Source organism: Crotalus tigris, unplaced genomic scaffold, assembly GCF_016545835.1.
Source record: "Crotalus tigris isolate CLP2741 ecotype Arizona unplaced genomic scaffold, ASM1654583v1 scf7180000018371.15429387391:27106975, whole genome shotgun sequence".
Taxonomy (NCBI): domain Eukaryota; kingdom Metazoa; phylum Chordata; class Lepidosauria; order Squamata; family Viperidae; genus Crotalus; species Crotalus tigris.
The window spans coordinates 4,519,699-4,542,132 of NW_024096970.1; the positions used below are offsets into that span (position 1 = coordinate 4,519,699).

At 38.7% G+C, this 22,434-nt stretch overlaps 1 protein-coding gene across 4 annotated transcripts in view; it reads right to left on the bottom strand.

Moving 5' to 3' along the window:
• CDK19 (cyclin dependent kinase 19) overlaps positions 1–22,434 on the bottom strand; it is a 98,102-nt gene that overhangs the window by 21,947 nt on the left and 53,721 nt on the right. For all 4 annotated transcript variants that reach the window (XM_039351193.1, XM_039351195.1, XM_039351194.1 and 1 more), the window contains 2 exons: positions 13,961–14,018; positions 10,850–10,981 (listed from right to left, as the gene is read on the bottom strand). In XM_039351193.1, the coding sequence (XP_039207127.1) occupies positions 10,850–10,981; positions 13,961–14,018 (190 nt within the window). The remainder of the gene's footprint in view (positions 1–10,849; positions 10,982–13,960; positions 14,019–22,434) is intronic.

The following is a 22,434-nucleotide window of genomic DNA, read 5'->3' on the forward strand; positions in this document are numbered from 1 at the left end:
AATGTGGTTTACCTAATCCTAATTTGATACCAAAAGACTATGACCTGATGATTATAGATTTAAAAGATGCATCTTTTTCTATTCCTCTACACCCAGAGGACAAACACTTATTTGCCTTTACGGTGCCCGAAATGAATAACTCTAAGCCCACGGCCAGATATCAATGGACCGTCTTGCCTCAAGGGATGCTAAATAGTCCTACAATGTGTCAATATGTTGTCAATCAGGTTTTAAGACCATATCAGGACAAGTTTCCTCATTTTAAAATTTACCATTATATGGATGATATTTTAGTGGCAGCTCCAGGGCCCTCAGGTACGGTCTCAGCAACCTTGCCTGTTTTAACCTCCATTTTTCAAACAAATGGGTTTTTTATTTAGCCTGAAAAAATTCAGCTTAAACACCCCTGTCTGTATTTGGGCCACCAGCTTTTGGCCTCACACGCCGAGCCTCAGCTGTCTAAGTTGTGTCTTCCGCTATGCCCGACCTTAGTCCAACTTCAACAATATTTAGGATCAATTAATTGGGCTCGTCCCTATATGGGACTAACCACCTCTAAACTGGCTCCATTGTTCTCTGCTCTTACACAGGGAAAAAATCCAGGAGATAAGATTGTGTTGACTCAACAAAACTTAAAACTTGTGACATCATTCAGCATGCATTGTCAAAAGTATGGGTTGATCGTGTTCAGCCCGATATGCCTTTTTCTATGTTAATTTTTAATACCGTTGACCTTCCTACGGCGGCTTTGGCTCAGGTCGTGTCTAATACAAAAATGATGATTGTAGAATGGATCCACTTATCTCACACCCCGAAGAACACCATTTCACAGAAACATACGCTCTTTGCTCAGCTTATAACAAAATCCCGCTTTAGGGCAAAGGCTTTAGGGGGCGTTGAACCGTCCTTTTTATATGTCCCTTGTCCGCTAACGGCTTGGGAAAGTTTGTTGGCCATCTATGAACCTTTGCAGCAAGCACTTGCTGATTGGCCAGGAGAAGTGTCTTGTCATCCACCATCAGATCCTCACATTTTTTATTAAAAACAGTTCCATTTAAATAGCAATCTCCTTGTGCTTCTTTCCCTTTAAAAGAAGCAATAACAGTGTTTGCTGACGGCAGCAAGACTCGCGGAGCTTGTGCTTGGAAAGAGGAGGGGAAGTGGCGTACGAAAATCACCCCCCCACACAGACGTCGGCTCAGCGCTCTGAGCTAGTGGCGGCCACCATGGCATTTTTTCATTTTAAAGATCAACCCTTTAATCTGATTCTGGACAGTTTATATGTTACCCAAATTGTCAAAACCATCTTTGACTCCTATTTGGCACCGAATGTCTCTATGGATCTGTTAACATTATTTTTGGACTTGCAACATCTTATAAATGGTCGGAAGCACCCATTTTTTGTTGCACATATCCGTAGCGACCAGTCCTTTCCAGGCCCACTCCAAGAAGGCAATGATGTTGCTGATGCTGCCGCCTCACAAACACCTCTTAACATGCCATTCACCTTTTTAACTCCTTGGGAAAGTTATTCCTATTTCCATCAGAATAAGAAAGCTTTAATCAAACAATTTAATCTTTCAGCTGCTGAAGCTGCTGCCATCGTTCAGCAATGTCCAACCTGTAGCAAGCAAGCACACTCAATACCACTTGGAGTAAATCCTCGTGGCTTGGAGAGCTGTCAAATTTGGCAAATGGATGTTACTCAATATCCTCCCTTTTCCCCGTGGAAATATCTTCATGTTTCTATTGATACATATTCTGGCTTCATTATTAATCACTGTATTCGGTCATTTGCATCGTTGGGACGCCCCAAAGAATTAAAGACAGACAACGGGCCTGCTTATATTAGCTCTGCTTTTGCAGAATTTTGTACAAAATGGTCCATTGTTCATAAGTTTGGCATTCCATATAATAGCCAAGGTCAAGCCTTGGTTGAGCGAGCAAATCAAACATTAAAAACAGCTCTCAATCGATATTTAAATGAAAAGGGGAAAATCGCCCCTGGCCTCCCAGCAGTGCAAAACGCTCTTAATTTGTGTCTTTATACACTGAATTTTTTAAATCTGACGGGCGATCCATCATCAACAGCTGCCTCTCGTCATTTTTCAACAGTCCCTCCCCCTACGTCAAGACCTCCAGTTTACTATCGACGGCTTCCAGACCCCACGTGAAAAGGTCCACAGAGCTTATTACCTGGGAGAGAGGCTACGCTGCGGTAGATGATCATGGCAAAATTATTTGGACTCCAGCTCGTTGCGTTCGTCCTTATTTGGTCCTATCTCCACCATCCTAGCCAGACGTTGGACGATCATGGACCCTGGGCCCACAACTCCTTCATGAAAGACGTGCAAAATATCTCTCGTCTTTTGAACAAGACTGAGTGTTGGATGTGCATGCATATTCCAACCTTGGGGGAGGGGGGACTTTTTATGCATGCTGTGCCTTTTAATACAACTGGTTGGAAACAATTTTCCTGGTCTAGAGGGACCCTTTCCAATGCTATGGTGAATTATACGGTATACACAGTAGGAAGCAGGATCCAGGAAAAGGCAGTGTTTTGTTGGGAATATAAGAATACTGTTAAAAACCCTGTCTTAGTAGGCAGATACCCATATTGTGACGTCACATTTCGACTTTCAAACAACATGACTAGACCACATCGCTCTAAGAAAATCCTCCTTTTTGAATCCCTTTATTATTTTTCTGAATATATGTGTACCTATTAAATAACCGGATGCTCGGTATCAACAGGTTGTCACCCCGGCAACACAGACGTGACGTCCACACTCTTCCTTTGCAATCTTGTAAGAGCCATGATTCGCCAAACTGTGCAAAGCTCCAGCCTGACTACAAATATATTAAGTAACGTCTGGATGCTTTGTGGCCGGCTGGCATATCAGCGTATACCTCCACGGTGGTCCGGCTGTTGTACGTTGGGCTTTCTTGCTCCCTCAGTTTTTGTGTCAGATCAGCCACCTTTAGGCCGTTTGCACAATCGAAGAGATCTTGAAAATGGCCTGGGAGGACCCGGCAGTACGGGAATGCAAATTGCACGATCTCTTATTCCACCTCTGGGGGTAGCCATGAATTACAGAGACATCTATGCATTAAATAACTGGACTAGGCACATGTTCAACACTACCATTCAGACTACCAAATTGTTAAACAAGGAAGTGGCAGAAATGCGAGAGATTGTTCTGCAAAATCGTTATGCTTTAGACATTATTCTTGCTTCGAAAGGAGGAGTATGTGCCTTAATTCATTCTCATTGTTGTGTTTATATCTCTGATTATAAAGCCAATATCACAGGTACCATTGAGCATATGGAAGACATGGTTCGTCATAATCCACTACAATCTGACGGATCTGGCGCAATAAACATTTGGGATGCCCTATGGTCTTGGCTACCCGACGGAACCTGGTTGCGATCATTGGTTTCTGTTATTATAACTATTGTGGTTATTCTAGTTTTGATATGTTGTTGTATTCAATGTTTGCCCTCCTTGTTTATGATGTTTAAAAATTTTCCCTCAGGAACTGTCACCCATCAACAGGTCAATTTAGTAACTACACCTATCACTGCAGCTCAGCAACCCCTGCTAACCAAACCAGCCTTCACCTTGCCAAGCGACACTGAGGATGACTTTGTATAAAACGCTCCCTCCTTATTTTAAATAAAACAAAAAAGGAGGAGATGTTGGAATTATTGGATTATCTGGCATGTTAGGCTGAGTCATCAGCTGCAGTAGGCCAAGGTATAAGGAAGTCGGAAGTCAAGAAATTCGGGAGAATACCAAGAAGTGCCGTGCGGTGCAAAGGAATGTGTTTGGTGCGGTGCCGGGTGCAACAGCTGTAACAAAGCTGTAGCACATGCAATATGCTAATATGCTGTGTTATAACAATGTGATTGGTGTGATGTGGTCACAAGGTGCATATAAACCCGCCTTCCGGTAACGCAATAAAAGGGATGCTTCGGCTTTGTTTGGGGCTCTCATCCCGAGGAAACCACGTGTTCATGTCCTTTCTTCTACACTCATGGGAGACCCGCTGGGCGCGTGAAAACCCACAATCCTATCCTATCCTATCCTATTTTACAAAATTAGCAGTTTTACTTGCAATCTCTTTCCTAATGATCCCTAGTACAGAATTTGCCTTTTTTTCTAGCTGTTGCCCAACACCTTTACTAAGTTGTGGCTTCAAAATACTTTTCTTAGTTTTAGGCAATTCAGACCACATCAGTGGATGTTCAGACAAGAGTTTTGGCAATGTGTGTTGCCTTACATTTAATTAAATTTACTCTGTTTGCTATGTGGATGACCATTCACCCCAGTTTAAAGAGACCCTTCAGAATCTTTTCATAATCACATTTTCTGCTCTGAATTGTTTGATATCATCCACAAACTTAGCCAGCTTATTATCTGGAGTCTGTGGTAAGACAAAGCTAAGCATCTCTTAGCTGGAGATAACAGATGGTGTCAAACTGTGAACAGAAAGCTCTAGGGAGTCAACAGGAGCTAAGAGAGAGGACTTCCAAAGCTTCAATTTAAGGTTGCAATCTATGACAGTCAAGTCAAGGATTAGCCAGGACAGCTGGAAAAGCAAACTGAGAAAATAAAATGCATTTATTTTATTAGGAAAATCTAATACATTTATTTTAATTTTACAAAATCTAGCAGGACTGTTCCCAACTAGTTACAATCTATATCAATTGCAAAGAAGAATAAAGTCCTTACACAGTATCCATCTTCTGGATAATGAACAGCTTGAAGATTTCCTATAAAGTCAGTTTATATAAATGGGTCAGAATAATGCATTAAAAATGTGATAGTTTGAAATCCCATGCATTCCCACAATGGGTCTCCAAAACCAACTTCCACGATTCTGCCAATTCTCCCTACAATTCTTTAGCACAGTCAACTATGAATACTACCAGCCATGTTACTCCAGGAAAATCCCCTTCTATTGCTGGTTTACCAATATGCAAGTTATAACCCTGTTCTTTTAGATGCTGGAGATCTGTGCTAAAAGCTAGATTCCTTTCCCAGAATGAGACCCTCTGGCTCATTAAGAACTTTCCATTTTTATTATATCTAGGTTCAAGACACACCAATAGAAGAAAGTTTGAAAGAAAAAAAAAGGAATAGACAGTTATTTCCTGAAAGGAATGCTCCATCAGATCCTGGATCTCAACAAATGCACACACTCTAAAACAGATTCACATAACCTAGATCTCAGCCCATAAAACAAAATTGTCAAGCCCCAAATAGTTGTTGAGCTAAAGAAGCAAAAATCATGTGGAGTTCAAGAAGTTTAATGCTACTCAAGGGTAAAAACACCTACCTTTTGCACATAAATTGAACTCTTCCTCCCCCACCTGCTTCTCACAAGAGCAGGATCTATACTACAACCAGCTTCACTGATGTTAGCTTGCTGTCCAAATTCACTTGGTAACTGCTGCTAGAGGCAACACTTGGTATCCAGCTTGGTAATTGCTGTCTAGAGGCTTTGCTCTTACCTTGTCTTCAGCCAGCCTTAATGGAAAAAAAAAATACTGAAGACAAAAGCAAAGACAAAATGGAGGTTGTCTTTCCCATTTTTAAAGCCCTGAGGGGATATTGACCTTCTTGATTGGTTTCTTGGTCTCTTATTTTTCTGGGTTTCAATTGTTTCTGCCCATTATCTAGATGGACAGATCTACTAATGTGTCTTTTTAATCTTTCTGTGTCTGGATTTCATGAAATAGAATTTCTGCACTTTCATTACAGCTAATAGACATAGGATGGAGATGTAGAAGAAATCAGACTGCATACCAGCATCACTAGTGTGAAAACAAAGTGTAATTTTGAAACTCTGGAAGGGCAAATTTAAGTTGCTAAATTGGATACTCGAAGTAATAGAATATATTTTCTGAAATGCTACATTTTCCATGTGCCAAATCAACTAAGTACAAGTTAAAGGAATTCAATGAATCAATATCTGAATGAAGGATTTAAATCTCACCTCTCTCTAACAGTTCAAGGCTTTTTATATGAAGTTTCCCCTAATTTCATCCTCACAACAGTAACCTGATAAAATAGATTGGGCTGAGATTGAGTGACTGATCCAAAATCACCAGTGAGCTCTATGGTCAAGTGCAGATTAAATATTAATATCTGCTGATCAAGTCCCAAACCTAAGAAAAGCAATTGCTGTACAATATTTCTGAATTTACCAAATTGGATAGAACTTGACAATGAAAGTATATTAAGAAGGAAACTTTCACAGGACTGCTGAAGAAATTGATTACAAGTCCTCTGAAGGGAAATAAAGATACTATGGTTGTACAATTTGTTGTAAAGAGGTGCTTTGGGAATGTACTCAAAGCATCTCTCTTTGAAGTGTTGAAGCAGTCACATCATTTATTAGGCTCATGTGGCTGCTTCACAAACTTTTCAACAATAATGGCTTGCATGAGTCATGAAGTCCAGATCATGGCACTCTAAGCAATCGTATCCCTAACAGACATGTGCAACAGGTAATCAAGAGTTCAGCTGGGATTTTCCCCCTTTAATTAGTCTATAAAAAGTATTTGAAAAGTCCCTGCAGGACAAAACTGTGAAGAATTCAACATTAGTGAAAAATTATTCACCCTCCCAAAATAAGCTTGATAATTAGCTTTAACCTGTTTTTGTCCAATTCAGTCCTGTTCATCTGCATTCTACATCTTTGTTTCGTTTCCCTCACCAATGATTGCATTTTACATATTTAAAGTATTATCTTGTTTCTGCATGTAATTCTGAAACCTCACCCAAAGGTTAGTGGGTGTATCTTTTAAATAAGTAAGCAAAAAGAGCAGCATATGACTCTGGGCCAAGAAAATAACTCGAGAAAATGTCTCAAGCTGCTCCTACCTTCAGACAATAAAGTTAGGTGCTGGCAAAAACACATTCAGACTTGCAAGATTCTATTATTATAGTAGTCACAGTAAAAATAGTGTTGACCTATACGGCATTGGTTCCTAAGTCTGCTTTACGTTGCAGGCCAATAGCTACCTTGTTATCTCCAGGTCAGTGTGTCCGTCCCCACATCTTATCTAGGCCTTGTATGAGAAATTTTCCCAAATTATTTTCTTGGTCTGGGTTCAAGCCCACTTATCTGACTGTTTCCTTGATAGTGGCTCTTCCTTCTGTCCTTCAAGTCCTCTATGTTTGATTGCTTTCTACAACAGCGAATCAGAAGTTATAAATTTCCTATTCCAATAAGAACTGACAGTGTTGGAGAATGCATTGATCAAGTACAATAGTTTGACTTATTATTAAGTATTTCTCTGGGTATCAGAAGACAGGCCCAATGTTCCCATTTTATTTAGGAAAAGAAATAGATTAATACAGTATATTCAAGTGACCCAAGGGCTGACATGTGAGTTATATTACCGTACTAATAGGAAATTCCCAGTCAGGCAGGGAGAAGGGATCAAACAGTGAACTAGCCTTGAGTCCTTGTGTAGCCACAAGAGGCACAAGTCTGTGTCCTCCCCCCCCCGTGTTCCATGGAACCTTATCTAGTTGTTCCCACTTGGGAAGGGAAGCAGTCTGGGGAGAATCTTGTAATATAAACAGAATACAATAAAGTTGTTGACTTGGACTTTTCATGAGTGGATTTGCTTTCCTGTGTCTGACATGTGTAATATCAAATGTTTATACCTTATTCTTCCATCCTTGTATGTTTTATCAATTGCAAGTTGGCTGTTACAGTGGAATATGCAACGGAGAAATTAAATAACACACAGCTGAATTCAAAACACTGAAGGGAAGTAAGTTCCTCTACAGGCAAGGAAGAAATATTAAGTCTAATATTAAGTCTTCTATCAAAAAACAGGTTAGACTCATCTCTAATGACCTTGAATGGGAACATGAGACCTCTGGAAATTAAACTGTTCCCGTTCCCCTAACCGCTTAAAGAAAGTTAGTATTTTTCAGACAAACTTTGGATATTTTTCAGTAATGGACATAGCTCTGGGGTATTCATTTTGGATCAGCAAAGATAATAAGAATGTTTAGAGTAGACCTATAAATGATTTATTTTCTGATGTTGTAAGATTAGAAACATAGAACCAATAAGAAAAGAAAGGCAAGCAGAGAAACTGGAAGCTCATTCTCTCCCTGTCCCAAAGAACATTTAAACATTTCTTAAAAGTACAAGATTAGTGAAACAAGACTATTTTACACACAGAATATTTCTTAACCACTAGGATTCAGGATTTGGAATAGAGGAAAATTACTTTTTAAAATCCATGTCTCATATTTAAGTTCAATATTCTGTACATGTACACAGGATCACATTTATAATAATGTTACTTTGAAAAGGGCATGGACAATGAGAAAAGAAGCATGACAGAATGGAGATGGGAAATATAAAAAAAATTGTTTGGTCCTTCTTTTCCCACATACATATTTCTTCTTTTAGAAATAAGAATTACTAATACATTTATACACTAGGCCACAGGTCGGCAACCTGCGGCTCTGGAGCCACATGTGGCTCTGTGAGCCTTCCCCTGCAGATCCCAGCCTCTTCTGACCCTCTGTCCCCCCCCCCTCTCTCTGTGTGTGTGTGTGTGTAAAAAAAAGAGAATGGACTCACAGTGTTCTCCTATGATAGACATGTCAAACACAAGGCCCAGGGGCCAGATGCAGCCCGCAAAGTAGTTTCATGTGGCCCACGACGCCATCCTGGAAACAGTGAGGGAATGGCCCCTGCTGCCTTGGCCCTGGCCCAGGCCGGCCGGGAACCAAGGTACAATTTTGTGGTGGGCATCTATGCTGAAACGCATTCAGTCTTAGCTCCATAAGGCCGTCTAGAAACAGCGAGGAACCAACCCCTGCCGTGTCGGCCCCGCCCCCTGGGTGCATGCTGGGGAGGTGTCACCCTTTGTGAGCAATGAAGAAATGGACCATGCCTTGGCGCTTGCCCCAGTCCCACCTCCTTCTGCCAGAGACCCTCAGATGTGTCCCATTCCTGCCCAGACCCCCACAGGCACCCTTGACGCGAATGATGTAGAGCTGACCACGCCCACCCAGTAGGCCACACCCACTCCATCCACACCCAACCAGTAGGCTGCACCCACCTTGCCCCCCCACCCCCCAAGGGCAACCGCAATGCTGATGCGGCCCTCAACGAAATTGAGTTTGACACCCCTGTCCTACGAGCTGAAAAGCTTACTGGGTGGGGCTCCTGCCTTGGCTGCGTCTCTGCAGGAAGCAGGAAGGGCAGGGAGCTAGCTAACCCAGCTATGCTGGCTCAGGAATTCTGGGAGTTGAAGTCCATGAGTCATAAAAGAGCTGAGGTTGCCTATCCCTGAGCTTGTTGGAGAACACCTTGAAGCCAGCTCGCCAGGTGAGCAGAAGATCGGAGAAAGGGAGAGGGGGGGAGAGAGAGAGGGAGAGAAAGAGAGAGGGAAAGAAAAGGAGAGAAAGAGAAAGAAAGAGAGAGAGAGGGAGGGAGGGAGGGAGGGAGAGAGAGAGAGAGAGAGAGAGAGAGAAAGAGAGTGGGGGAAGAGGACTGGCAGACCAAGGGCAGAAAGAGAGGGAGGGAAGGAGAGAGAGAGAGAGAGACACTTTTGACATCTAAAATGAAGATAACACTGCATATACCCTTTTTTACCTTTACGATATATATTGGTAAAAAAGGATATATGCAGTGTTACCTTTATTTTAGATATCAAAGGGTTTTGTGGCTCCCAGTGTTTTGTTTTCGGTGGGAAATGGGTCCAAGTGGCTCTTTGAGTGTTTTGGGTTGCCTACCCCTGCACTAGGCAATAGAGTTCAATGGCAGTGTCTCTAAAGCATGTATAGTGATTTCATTAATAGATCATAGAAACAGTAATAGAAGAACCTGAATATATCATAGAAATAGGAGGACCTGAAGGACATTCAGAATTCTGCATTTTTACAACCCAAGTAAGAGAGACTATCTGTACCACAGGTTCCCTCACTGTTTAGCTGTCTCTATGTCATTCCTGAGCATCTTTTTTATGTATATTAATCCCTGACAGAATCATACCCATGGGCTATTCTTTCCCAGGAAAACAATGCAACTCTGAGTGTGGAAAGGGAATGAGAAATAAAAAGGAATTAAATATATGAGATAGCTAACAACAAAGGAGGATGATCTCTGAAAGCAGTGATGTAATTAATGTAGATAATGGTTCTGCAGGGTTCAGGCAGTTCAGTCAATCAAATAAAATTGATAGATAAAATAGAAGATGGTTACTAAGTGACCGTTATAGGAACATGACTTTATATGGCTGCATCAGCATAGTATATTCTTCAACTGTTCAACTCCTGCAAGGTTTTAAAATTATCAGCAAAAGCAAAATCTTCTTCAACCAGGCACCATCAAAATTTGTCAGAACTGCAACCCCAGAATTCTCAAGGGCTCATGCTGGCTGGAGAACCTGGAAATTGCAGTCCCTTTGGACAACCCAGATTGGCGAAGGTAGGCAGAGGAAATGATTTGATAAGAACATTTTGCTCTTTTTCCTGCAGATACAGAAGGTTTCTGGATAGAGATGAGCTAAAACACAGGATCTTTTATACTGGGAGACCAGAAAAGGAAATGGCAGTTGGATATTTTTGGAATAAAAAAAAATTAAGTCTGATAGAAATGCATTCAAAATATTTGTGAAACAAATAGTGGTACTATGGCATGCTTTAGTTTGTATGAATTAACAAAACTGAGTTTTATTTCTGAAATGGAGTAGATATTTAAAACATAGGTCTATTTAATAGCTTTATAACTCTTACATTTATTCTGCACATTGATAATTCTGGTAATTATTGAGGTATAGTTTTTAAATCAAAACACTTACCAATTGCCTTTGTGTAGTGCCTTGCCCCAAGTAACAATTCTGGAGCTCTGTACCAAAATGTCACCACAACTGGGTCAAGGTCTGCCAGCGGCTTAAGAGGAGAATTGAATAGCCTTGCAAAACCCATATCAGCTGCAAAATAACCAGTATCTGTATTACACCAAACAAAATTTTTCTAAAGTAAATTCTTCTATACTGCTATTCTTGATATTATCAATGCCTCACTGATCTCAAAGCTAGGTGAAGTACACAATCTTACATTGCTGACATCTAGAACTTTCCTATAGGACCTGTTTGAGGATATTAGCTAGTTTATTCCCCCCCCCCTTTTTTTGGCTTACTCCACATCCCAAACAATGTATTTGCATGTACAATATGCTAACATTGCTGATAATCCTGAACATATTACTCAAAATTTTAAATTATAAATGCATTTCATCCGTGTTAGGAGCTACAAACATTCCCTATTGCCACTCCCTTAACATCATAAACTGAGTATGAGTACTTTTGAACATGTGTGTTGACTTGAACAACACCATTATTTACTATATTATATCAAATATGTCATAATTTAGCCAAAAAAAATATTCTGGGTAGCTATTAGAAATATAACTGATTTGTGCAAGTCCAAATACTTCATCATTATTAAAACAAATTTATATTCTTGTTCAGATTAATAGACTTGATATAAAACTTATACAGTCAAAGATTTTAATATCTAGCATAAAATACATAAAAGGCAGATATTCATGACAGTCAGGACCAAAAATATGCTTCATGGCGTGCAGAGCACAAATGAAGCACCTACAGGGCATTCAGAAAGTATTCAGAACCCCTTCACTTTTGCTAACTTTGTTATGCTGCAGCCTGATTCTATATTTGCTGACATTTCTTTCTTTCTCATTAATCTACACTCAGTACCCCATAACGACAAAGTGAAAAGAGAATGTTAGAAATGTCTGTACATTTATTAGGTGAGACTGATAAATTCTATAAGTAATACAACTGTTGGTTACTAAAAGCTCTGGAGCTTTATAGATAAAAAAAACAGTACCATGAAATGATCTGAGCAACACACTGGAAACCAATATAATCAAAATATGAGTAGTTTTGTACAATTTAATAAGCATCTGTCAAAAAAAAACCTGGCTTTTCTATTTTACACTAAATGAGTTATCTGAACAATTTACAAAAGCAGTTTTGAATAAAGCAAGGTAAATGAGATGTACTGGTAAGGACTGATGTAAGCAGGTGTTAAGCATAAATTACAGTTTACACCTTGGTTTGCATGGCTTTTAGGCTTCAAAATGGCAACATTTGGATAGAAGGGACTTTAAAAGCATTTATGTTCTATACTAAACACAAGTGAATTGTGTCTCAACCTAGGTCAGTGGTTCTCAACCTTTCTAATGCCGTGACCCCATTATACAGTTCCCCATGTTGTGGTGACCCCCAACCACTTATACATCACCGGGTGCCAAGGGCGTGGCCAAAGAAAAGAGGGAAAAAATGGCAGACAGCCTTGTTTGGCGACCCCCGTGAAATGGTCGTTCGACCCCAAATGGGGTCCCGACCCACAGGTTGAGAACCGCTGACCTAGGTGCTACATACATCTCATTATGGAATGTAATACATTGAGATTTTGTTCACATTCACAATTCTGATTGATGACAACATTTTTGCAGGAAAAAAGTAGTGTCTGTGCCATGAAACATTTTACTAGCAATTTTGTCTTTTTTGCTACTGATATCATCAATTAAAGCATGATAAATATAAAAGTACACATTAAAAATGAAATTGGTAAAGCAGGAACAGGTTGAGTCTCAGGTCAGAGTGAACCAATTCATCAGTACTGATCTCAAAACCATGAAGCAAATGGCCAAATTTCCATTCTCCAAAAATATGGGGGAAAGGCCTTGAATTTAAATCCCAAAGACACAGAAAGAGACTTGAAGCAAAACATCTTCTGTGCAATTATGACTTCATTAAAACTAATAAAAAAGCTAATGTAGTCATGTAATGTCTATGAATTTTCACAATAAGCAAGTTAATGAATATGCAGTTCAATATCTGGAGAGTAATGATCTATTGCGGTGTCTGGAGTGAAGCCTCATGATAACTAATAATTAATCTCAAGTAAACAGCTTGTACAATTCTGCTATAAATTGCTCTGTAGAGATAGGCAAGTAACAAATTTTGAGATATGGCAGGTTTTGGTACTGATCCACAGAAAAAGTAAACTTTACCCACAGAGTTGAAATCTTCAAGCTTTTAAACGTTCAATCATAGCTGAAGAAGTATACCCAGTTTTAACTGCTCACTTTCAGTGGCTCCAAGAGTCAGAGAAACTGGTAACACCAGTCTTTAACATGCATTGTTACTACTGCTTCAGCAGAATCTACTCCTACTCATATCCTCAAAACTGGTTCATATATCCATCGCTCCAAACAATTTCCTGCTATTAATATACACAGAAGTTTCTCTTCTGTATTTTACCCGTGGCACACTTTCCATTAGATATTTCTGGGGGTTTTGGAAGAAGCCTAGAAATTTTAAAGGTAATAACAACCTATCCTAGCAACTTATTATATATTTTATAATAACTGAATAATTCTAAATGTTTGTTTTTGCACTTACTCCGTATACCAGCGCGGCACATTCTTTTTATGGTATTGTCTCTAATTAAATGAAGTACAAGTTGCTACTGTTCTCCTGAGAACACGGGACTTTCTCCCATATTATTTGACACCTTACTTACCCACCTCTTATCACATTCAGCTGGATTCTGGAGGCTCCTGAATGGATACAGGAAAGTCATTTTCCTTTCTCACATTCTCCTATAAGCTTTCCTTTAGACCAGGGGTTCTCAACCTTGGCAACTTTAAGACTTGTGGACTTCAATTCCCAGAATTCCTCAGCCAGCTTTGCTGGCTGAGGAATTCTGGGAGTTAAAGTCCACAAGTCTTAAAGTTGCCATGGTTGAGAACCCCTGCTTTAGACCCAACTATCTATACCATCTGTAAGTAAGTGTGATTGAGATGCTTTGCTTTGGATTTCTGTTTAAGTTCTATTGCAATTAAATTTATAAATATGGGTAATTATAAAACTTACCTATCTTAACTCTTCCTCTTTCAGAACCTTCTCCCATTACTAGAATATTTGCTGGTTTCTGGGAAATGAAAGCAAAATATCCATATATCTCACGTATCACGTATCACACATTAATTTAATGGTACAAGTTTACATATAAAAGGTTTATAATGCATGGTCATGCACTTTCCTGCCTTGAAATATTATTTAAAATTTTATATAATATATATTTCTTTTCAATATAGAAATAGAATTATTCTGTTTTATATGAAACTGCTTGAAACAACCATATTGTTAAACATTCTTTCAATATTGCTTAAATGAAAATAACTGTTTTAAGAGGGAAAATACATGTTTACAAATACTTCGTGTTATCTTGTTGTTGTTGTTGTTGTTAATTGCGAAGTCGTGTCCGACCCATCGCGACCCCATGGACAATGTTCCTCCAGGTCTTCCTGTCCTCTACCATCTTCTGGAGTCCATTTAAGTTCACACCTACTGCTTCAGTGACTCCATCCAGCCATCTCATTCTCTGTCGTCCCCTTCTTCTATTCCCCTCAATCTTTCCCAGCATTAGGCCCTTCTCCAGTGAGTCCTTCCTTCTCATTAGGTGGCCAAAGTATTTGAGTTTCAATTTCAGGATCTGGCCTTCTAAAGAGCAGTCAGGGTTGATCTCTTCTAGGACTGACCGGTTTGAACGCCTTGCAGTCCAAGGGACTCGCAGGAGTCTTCTCCAGCACCATAGTTCAAAGGCCTCAATTCTTTGGCGCTCAACCTTTCTTATGGTCCAACTTTCACAGCCATACATTGCAACTGGGAAAACCATGGCCTGGACTATATCTACACTACAGTAAATCTATGCAGCTAATAAATCTGACTTCAGTTTTGAAATCTCTATTGAAATTGTTACCTCTATTTTATCTCTTCATAACTACCCATGTTGGCCTCTCAGACTCCAACTTATCTGACAAAAGTTGTATTGAAATAGAAAAGGGTATCCTAGAAATGCTTAAATATCTCTCTAGTCTCTTGAATTACAGACAACACATTGTCACTCTTTGACTGACAACTGAAATATGTGATCTATGAACAGTGTTTCTCTGTCGAGGAAAGTACAGCCAGCCGTTTTTCCTTCAACTGGAAGAAATCAATTTATTTTTATTTTGGGCTTGTAGCTGATTTTGGATCCTAAAACTAACTTTAATTGCTTTGACTATAATCTGCACATTTTTCTTTATGTGGAAGACTCCCTGTCAGATTCCAAGTTGCCCATGACTCTCATTTTTTCAGTACAGGTAGTCTTTGATTTACAGCAGTTTGTTTAGTGACCATTCAGAGTTACAATGGCACTGAAAAAAGTGACTTCTGACCATTTCTCTTATTTACGACGGTTGCAGCATCCCCATGGCCACATGATCAAAATTCTGACACTTGGCAACTGACTCATATTCATGATGGCTGCAGTGTCCTGGGATCATAGGACCAGCTTTTGCAACCTTCTAACAAAAATCAATAGGGAAGCCAGATTCACTTAATAACCATGTCAGTAACCTAACAACTGCCAGTAATTCACTTAACAACTGTGCCAAGAAAGGTCATAAAAAGGTGCAAATTCACTTAACATATGTTTCACTTAGCAACACAAATTCTGGGTTCAATTGTAGTCACAAGTTGAGGACTACCTGCTAATATTCCGTATTAGCAACTTTACGATATGTGGACTTCAATTCCCCAAATTCCCTGCTCAGGGAATTTTAAATCCACACATTTTAAAGTAGCTGAGGTTGAGAAACACTGGTCTAAACCTTTGGATCTTACTTGAACAATGACCGGCTATTAAAGTCACTATGCCACTGAGAAATTCCTTTCCCAGGCAAGTTTTCCAGGGTATAAGAGCCGAGGTGGCACAGCAGTTAGAGTGCAGTACTGCAGGCCACTTTAGCTGACTGTGTTCAGCAGGTCAGCGGTTCAAATCTCACCGGCTCAAGGTTGACTCAGCCTTCCATCCTTCCGAGGTAGGTAAAATGAGGACCCAGATTGTTGGGGGCAATGTAAATATATATATACATTGCTTACTGGTGTACACCGCTTAGGGAGTGCTTGCACTTAAAGCGGTATATAAGTCTCATAAATAAATAAATAAATAAATATTATGTAATCTCTCCTTTTTCATCCCCACCCCAACTCTAATCTCTCCTTGACCAGTTTCTTCTGATTCACTTTGTAATTTGGCCTTTATCTTACCATGTAGAAATCCTCTTTTCCTGCAAAGTCTCTGATCCCATCCTTATTTCTCTCTTTCAGATACCTTTCAAAGGTATTCCACTACATAAATCAAAATTCCTAATGTTTCTTGGGCTCTACTTAGTATTTATGAAACATTCCAGTCCTGAAGGCACCAACACAACCTTAAGTTTGTCAGAACAGAGTAAGGGATACAAAGAGAAGCAAAAGATATGAAGAACTGAGCTCTTCATTGTTTAATTATCTGCTACGTTTATACGCCTCTCCAATTAAAAATGGACTCTGAGGGGCTCACGTACTTCATGCAGTAGCCAGATTAAAAATATCAAATTATAACAAAGCAACAATTACAATCAAAATGGGGGGGGAGCATCAGGAAACTCACAAATATTTCCCAACAGGAATGAACCATGCTATCTTTCAAGTCTCTCAGGCTTGCTGAAATAGCCAAATAGTAATGGCTTTATTGAATTCCCAGTATGCAGGGGGCCCTAACATTTCTTAAAGCACAGTATTTCAGAAAAGAGGGCAATGACAGAGAATGCTTCCTTGTAAATTCAATTTTGCAGGGCTTGTGCCCCAAACAAGGAGAATAGTCTGATCAATTGGTAAGACAAAACTGTTAGAGAAAACATATTTTTTTTTTGAGACCATACTTCTAAGATACTATCATTTACAGATAGTCCTTGACTTACAACCATAATTGAGCCCAAAATTTCCATTGCTAAGCAAGGCAGTTGGTAAGAGAATTTTACCCCATTTTATGACTTTTCTTGCCACAGTTGTTAAGTGAATCATTTGGCCATTAAGCGAATCTGGTTCCCCCATTGACTGTTTGTCAGAAGCCGGCTGGAAAGGCTACAAATAGTGATCATATGGTCCTGAGATAGCCCAACTGTCATAAATACACCCCAGGGGCCAAGCACCTGAATTTAGATCACGTGACCATGGGGTGTGGCAACAGTCATAAGTGTGAAAATCGGTCATAAGTCACTTTTCCCAGTGCTGTTGTAACTTTGATCATGAAATGAATGGTTATAAGTTGAGGACTACCTGTACATGCATGTTCCCAAAAGATATATAGAAAAATATACAAATAAATATAAATTTGAAGTTCCACATACATGACCTAGAAGGAATCAGATCTAGTATGACTTCTAATATTGTCTGCTCTCAGTGAAAACTTTGTTGGGAAAAAAGAAAAAAATGTTCAAATCTGGTGCATGTGCAATTCATCTGATTTTGAGTCTGAAGATTTAAATTCACTCAAAATAGTTATTCCTTTATGAAAGTCATGACTAAAATTAGGGCATATTCAGTTTTGTAGGAGAGTCCTCTATTTCTGTCCACCTAAATGTACAGAAAACAGATTTGAGGGCATTTGGATATAATAGAGAGTGAAGGAATTTATTCTGCTAGCAATAAACATTCTGCTTACTGATGGGTCTTGCTGGTTTTCACCCTTACTTAAAAGAAAATGCTAGCCCTGGAGTAAGCCATGTTAGTTGCTATAGAAACAAAGTTTTGGAATTTCATGTTTAAATTATCAGGAATAAAAATTGAACAAAGAGATTCCAACTGAGACTAAAACATAGGGTTTGACTATCCAGTAAAGATATAATGCAGAATGAACAAGATCAAAAATAAATACAATATTTGCTGTGGAAAAAATATACATGCTGCAATTTAAAACAAAATCCTGAGAGATGCAAACACTGAATTGATTACGTAATCACTCCATTCAGATTAGTAAACATTGACAATATAAACATCTCGTAGAGAAAGAAAACACAAAGGCAGTTATGACATGCTCTTGAATAAAACTCTGTTTAACATTAAAAAAAAAGAAATCAATCCATATGAACGTTGCTACTGCATCAGCTCAGTGTGATCAATTCTTTTATTAAGGAGAAGGTCAGAAGGGAGCCAGCAAAAACAAACAGAAGTAAAACTGTCTGCAGTTTTGAATGAGAGGAACAGACCCGATTAAATGATAAGAGAAACAATGGACAACAGAATGCTAGCATTTAGTAACTCTTACTGTTCTCAGGCTTATCTAGAATATAATTCTTTTTGAGATTTGACATTCCCATGAGAAAAAAAAAAATCTCATTAGCATACTGCTGTTGTCCATGCATGTTTTTATAAAAAATATGCATTGCATTGCCTTATATATTATATTATGAGACTATATTGCAAGGACTCATTATCATATATGAAAATATTTGTATGGTAAATTAACTCTGAAAAGTATAAACATTGCTGAGATTCTTGCAAAAAACTAAAACTGAAATTAGGGAAACACCCTCTCCTAAAGAGAAAATCCAATAATAAAAAAAAAAGGTTTGAAACACTCAATAGTTTGCACCAGGGTAACAGAGATCCTTGAAAATATAGATCCTGATAACATAATCTTGGCCAATGAAAATGAATAACCAATAATGGTTGTGTGGGAAGTCAGAGAAGGAAATATTAAAAGGGAAAAATATTATATTTCCTCAAAGGATCTTAAAGAGGCAGAAAAGCATATCCAATTTTTTCTTAATAGCCCCAAGTCTCCGTCCCCCAAGCAGAAACCAGCTCTGTAGAAATGTAATAATAATAATAATAATAATAATAATAATAATAATAATAATAAAAAGTTGGAAGTGACCTTGGAGGTCATCAAGTCCAACCCTCTACTCAGGAAGGTAACCCTATACCATTTTGGACAAATGACTGTTCAGTTTCTTCTTAAAAACTTCCAGTGTTGGAGCATTCACTGCTTCTGGAAGCAGGTTGTTCCACTGGTTAATTGTTCTAACTTCTCCTTAGTTCTAGGTTGCTTCTCTCCTTGATTAGTTTCCATCCATTGCTTTTTGTCCTGCCTTCAGGCGCTTTGGAAAATAGCTTGACTCCCTCTTCTTTGTGGCAGCCCCTGAGATATTGGAACACTGCTATCAGGTCCCCCCTTGTCCTTCTCTTCATTAAACATGTAGATGTAAATAATCCAGAAAGGTTGGAGGCCTCCAGCTAGAAGGTTAGGAAGACAGATACCTAAAATCTACATACAAACTCTAAGACAGGACATAATAGGATTAACCCACAGATGCCAAAAGGCACACCCAGACTCAGTCAAAATACATGACACAGGAAATACAAAGCCTCAAACAGGAACATGAAACCACCTCAAGAGCCCCAGATGGTATAAAAACCCACTCCCTACATGTGCTCTCTCTCTTTTCTTCCAGAGCCATCTTTCTGTCTGGCTCTCCTTTTCAATAAACTGCAACCTTCTTTCTAAAGCAGTCGCCATGTTGTTTATTCCCGGCTTGGACTGAATCATGATGAAGACTTTTCCTTCAACAGTTGTATGATTATTTCACGTGGCACAGATATTATTTGATAAATTAAGCCACTGGCTTTAACATGGTAAATGTATCATGGACTTAATGCACTGGATTTCAACATCCCTTGTACATAAGGCCTTGTATGATCATTATTGTGCAAATGTGCATACAGACAGAATACACTGGCACTGTGTATTAGACATGCCTAATTCCTCCAATAGTTCATTATACGGTTTAGCCTCCAGACTCCTCATAATCTGTTGCTCTTCTCTGAACTCTTTCTAGAACCTCAGGTCTCTTTTTTTTTGTATTACTTTACATCATTTTGTATTTTGTATAAAGAAGGAGAGTTTTTAGTAGGCCAACCATGTGCTATATATATTTGCACCCATTACAGTTTGGATCCTGGACTTAATTTTAATAAAAAACCTTGGGACACAGATATAACTAACAGGAAGAAGATTAGTAAAATACTGGAAGGCTTGCTACCTGTGTATCATGTCTTCTGAACAACTTAGTTAGAATGAATCAGTGTAAGTGCCTGAAATACAAATTTATAAGGGGGACAATATAAAAATAAAAGAATATGGATCATAGATGGGTTGGGTACATCAGAATCTTTAATAATGGCACAAAAAGCCTCTGTGAAAGAAAAGAAGAATGTTTCCAGAATAACATCCTTTTTCAGCAATATTCTAGGAACTGCTACAGTTCAGATCCCTTAATGAGGTTGAATTTGTCTTTACATGGTTGGCTATGATAATCTGTGTGATTAATCCAGGAAGGAGTTAATCAAAAAAGAGACTCATTTATTATTTTCTTTAAAAGAGGGAAGGGCTTGTTTTCATCTTGGTTCTTTTTGAAAACCACTAACTTGATAAATGAGCAAGACAAATAGCAGGATGGGAAAAAAATAAAAGTTAGACTCAGCCAGCAACACTACAGTCCCAACCTAATTATTTAGGAATGATCCCTGCAAAAGAAAAATATAATACAAGCTCTAAACGTGCAATTTGAAGGTTAAGTCTGGCAATTAGAAGCTTGATATATGAAAACTCAATTTTATAATGTGTGGTGATTCTGTCCATGTGGTGTTTTGTCAGGTTTATTTAGAAAGTATTTAGAAAAATTATCTTCTTTCAACTAGGTCCAAATTCTGAGAAAGAACTCCTGAACACTTGAAACATATATGATTTGACCATCTGACTGAACTTGATGGCTGTAAACTAACTGAAATCAGATTTAAGGGTTAGGGAAAAAGAGGAAGGAGAAGGGCAAGAATGTGACCTCATTATTTATAGGGGGTAGCCTATAGAATTTGTGTCTTTTTATTTCTGCCTGAACTGGGGGGAAGGGGGAATCTCAAAGGAAACCTCTTTATAATTTAAAATGGTAAGCAAGAGAGAAATCATTTTTCCCCCACTAAACAATAAGTGTTAAGAAATTTAAAGTATTCACATGGCAACTGTATATTTCAGAACTTTTTTTTAATATTGTAACAATAGTACCACTATATTCTAGTAAAAACAGTGGGATTTGTTCACTATCTGTGCCTGCTGTTCTGAACCTTATTAAAATACACAGTCAGCAACATTGTGTCAGAGCAGAATTCTAAAAATGCTCTTAGAAATGTCCCTTGAAGGACATATTTTATCCAGAAGATATAAACAATGTTCACAAAATGATTGCAAATGGAATCTCAGCACAGTAGGAAGGATAAACCAAGAGATTAGCATAGTTTTTGCTGTCCTACTGTTCAAGTGTGAAATGTTTTGCCATTGGATTGAGAAGGCAAGGAAAACAGCTCTGCGCTATCAGTTTAGTTAGAATGGTCATGAGGCAGCAAGCTAAAAATTAGCCTCATAGAGCTGCACCCCCAGAACACCTACTTTAAATAAAAGGTTCTGATAAGGCTGCTATCCAGAACAAAAGCTGTCATGAGATTTCACTTCAATCGCCCTTTCACTTATCACTTGTTTCAGATTTTTCAGTTTCAGCTTAGAAATGTGTGGAAAGATGGGAAGAAATGAAGCAGGAGGCTAGGACCAAAGAACAACTCAGGACAAAAGGACAAACCAGGAGACAGTACCAAAAAGAGTACGAAAAGAAAGCCAGCAACAGATGTAAGAAGACTTTGCTGCTCTCACAGGGCTAAACAAGAATAGGAAACCATGTACTCCATTTTTCCCTATGAGGATCTAATCTCTAGTCTGGGCATGCAGAGTCAGCCTAAGACTTTGAATTCAAGCAACCCCTGGCTTCAGTTCTCTTGTCATCTAAGAATGCTGTTTACCATTTTGTTCCTAGACATTAAATAATGTAAGCCAATGCCTTTCAAAAAGCCATTGTCTACAACTTCAGGACTGTATTTCTCAAATACAGTTGATGTCAGTGTAGGCCACAGCCAGAAGTCCTTCCTCCCTGCTATTAACTCATAACTATAATATCAGGTAAGCTAACCACAATTTGAAAAAAAGGCTTACCACAATTCATCTAGGTTCCTAATGAATGAACTGCCTACTACATACATTCCACCTTCATCCATCGTTATAAAGATATGTTCTGCTGAGGTAATAGATGGATCCCCTATAACATGTGGGTCTTTGTAAGGGACTGTCTAACATGTTTCTCCTATGCTATGATTCTGATTTCCACCATTTAGCCTTTCTAAATGGCCAAAATAACATTTACATTAAATAGATCAAAGCTATTTAAAAGGGGAAAAAATCATATTAATTTATATTGAATAGACATACAGAAACAGTTTATAATTCCTTCACAGGAATGATCACACTAGTACAATCAGTAGCATATATCTCAGATTAAAACTTAAGTTACTATTAAAACTTAAGTTACTACTAGAGAGCAATGAATTTGGACTTGAAGAAACATTTTTGAGAAATGCTTGAGTATTTCTTACTG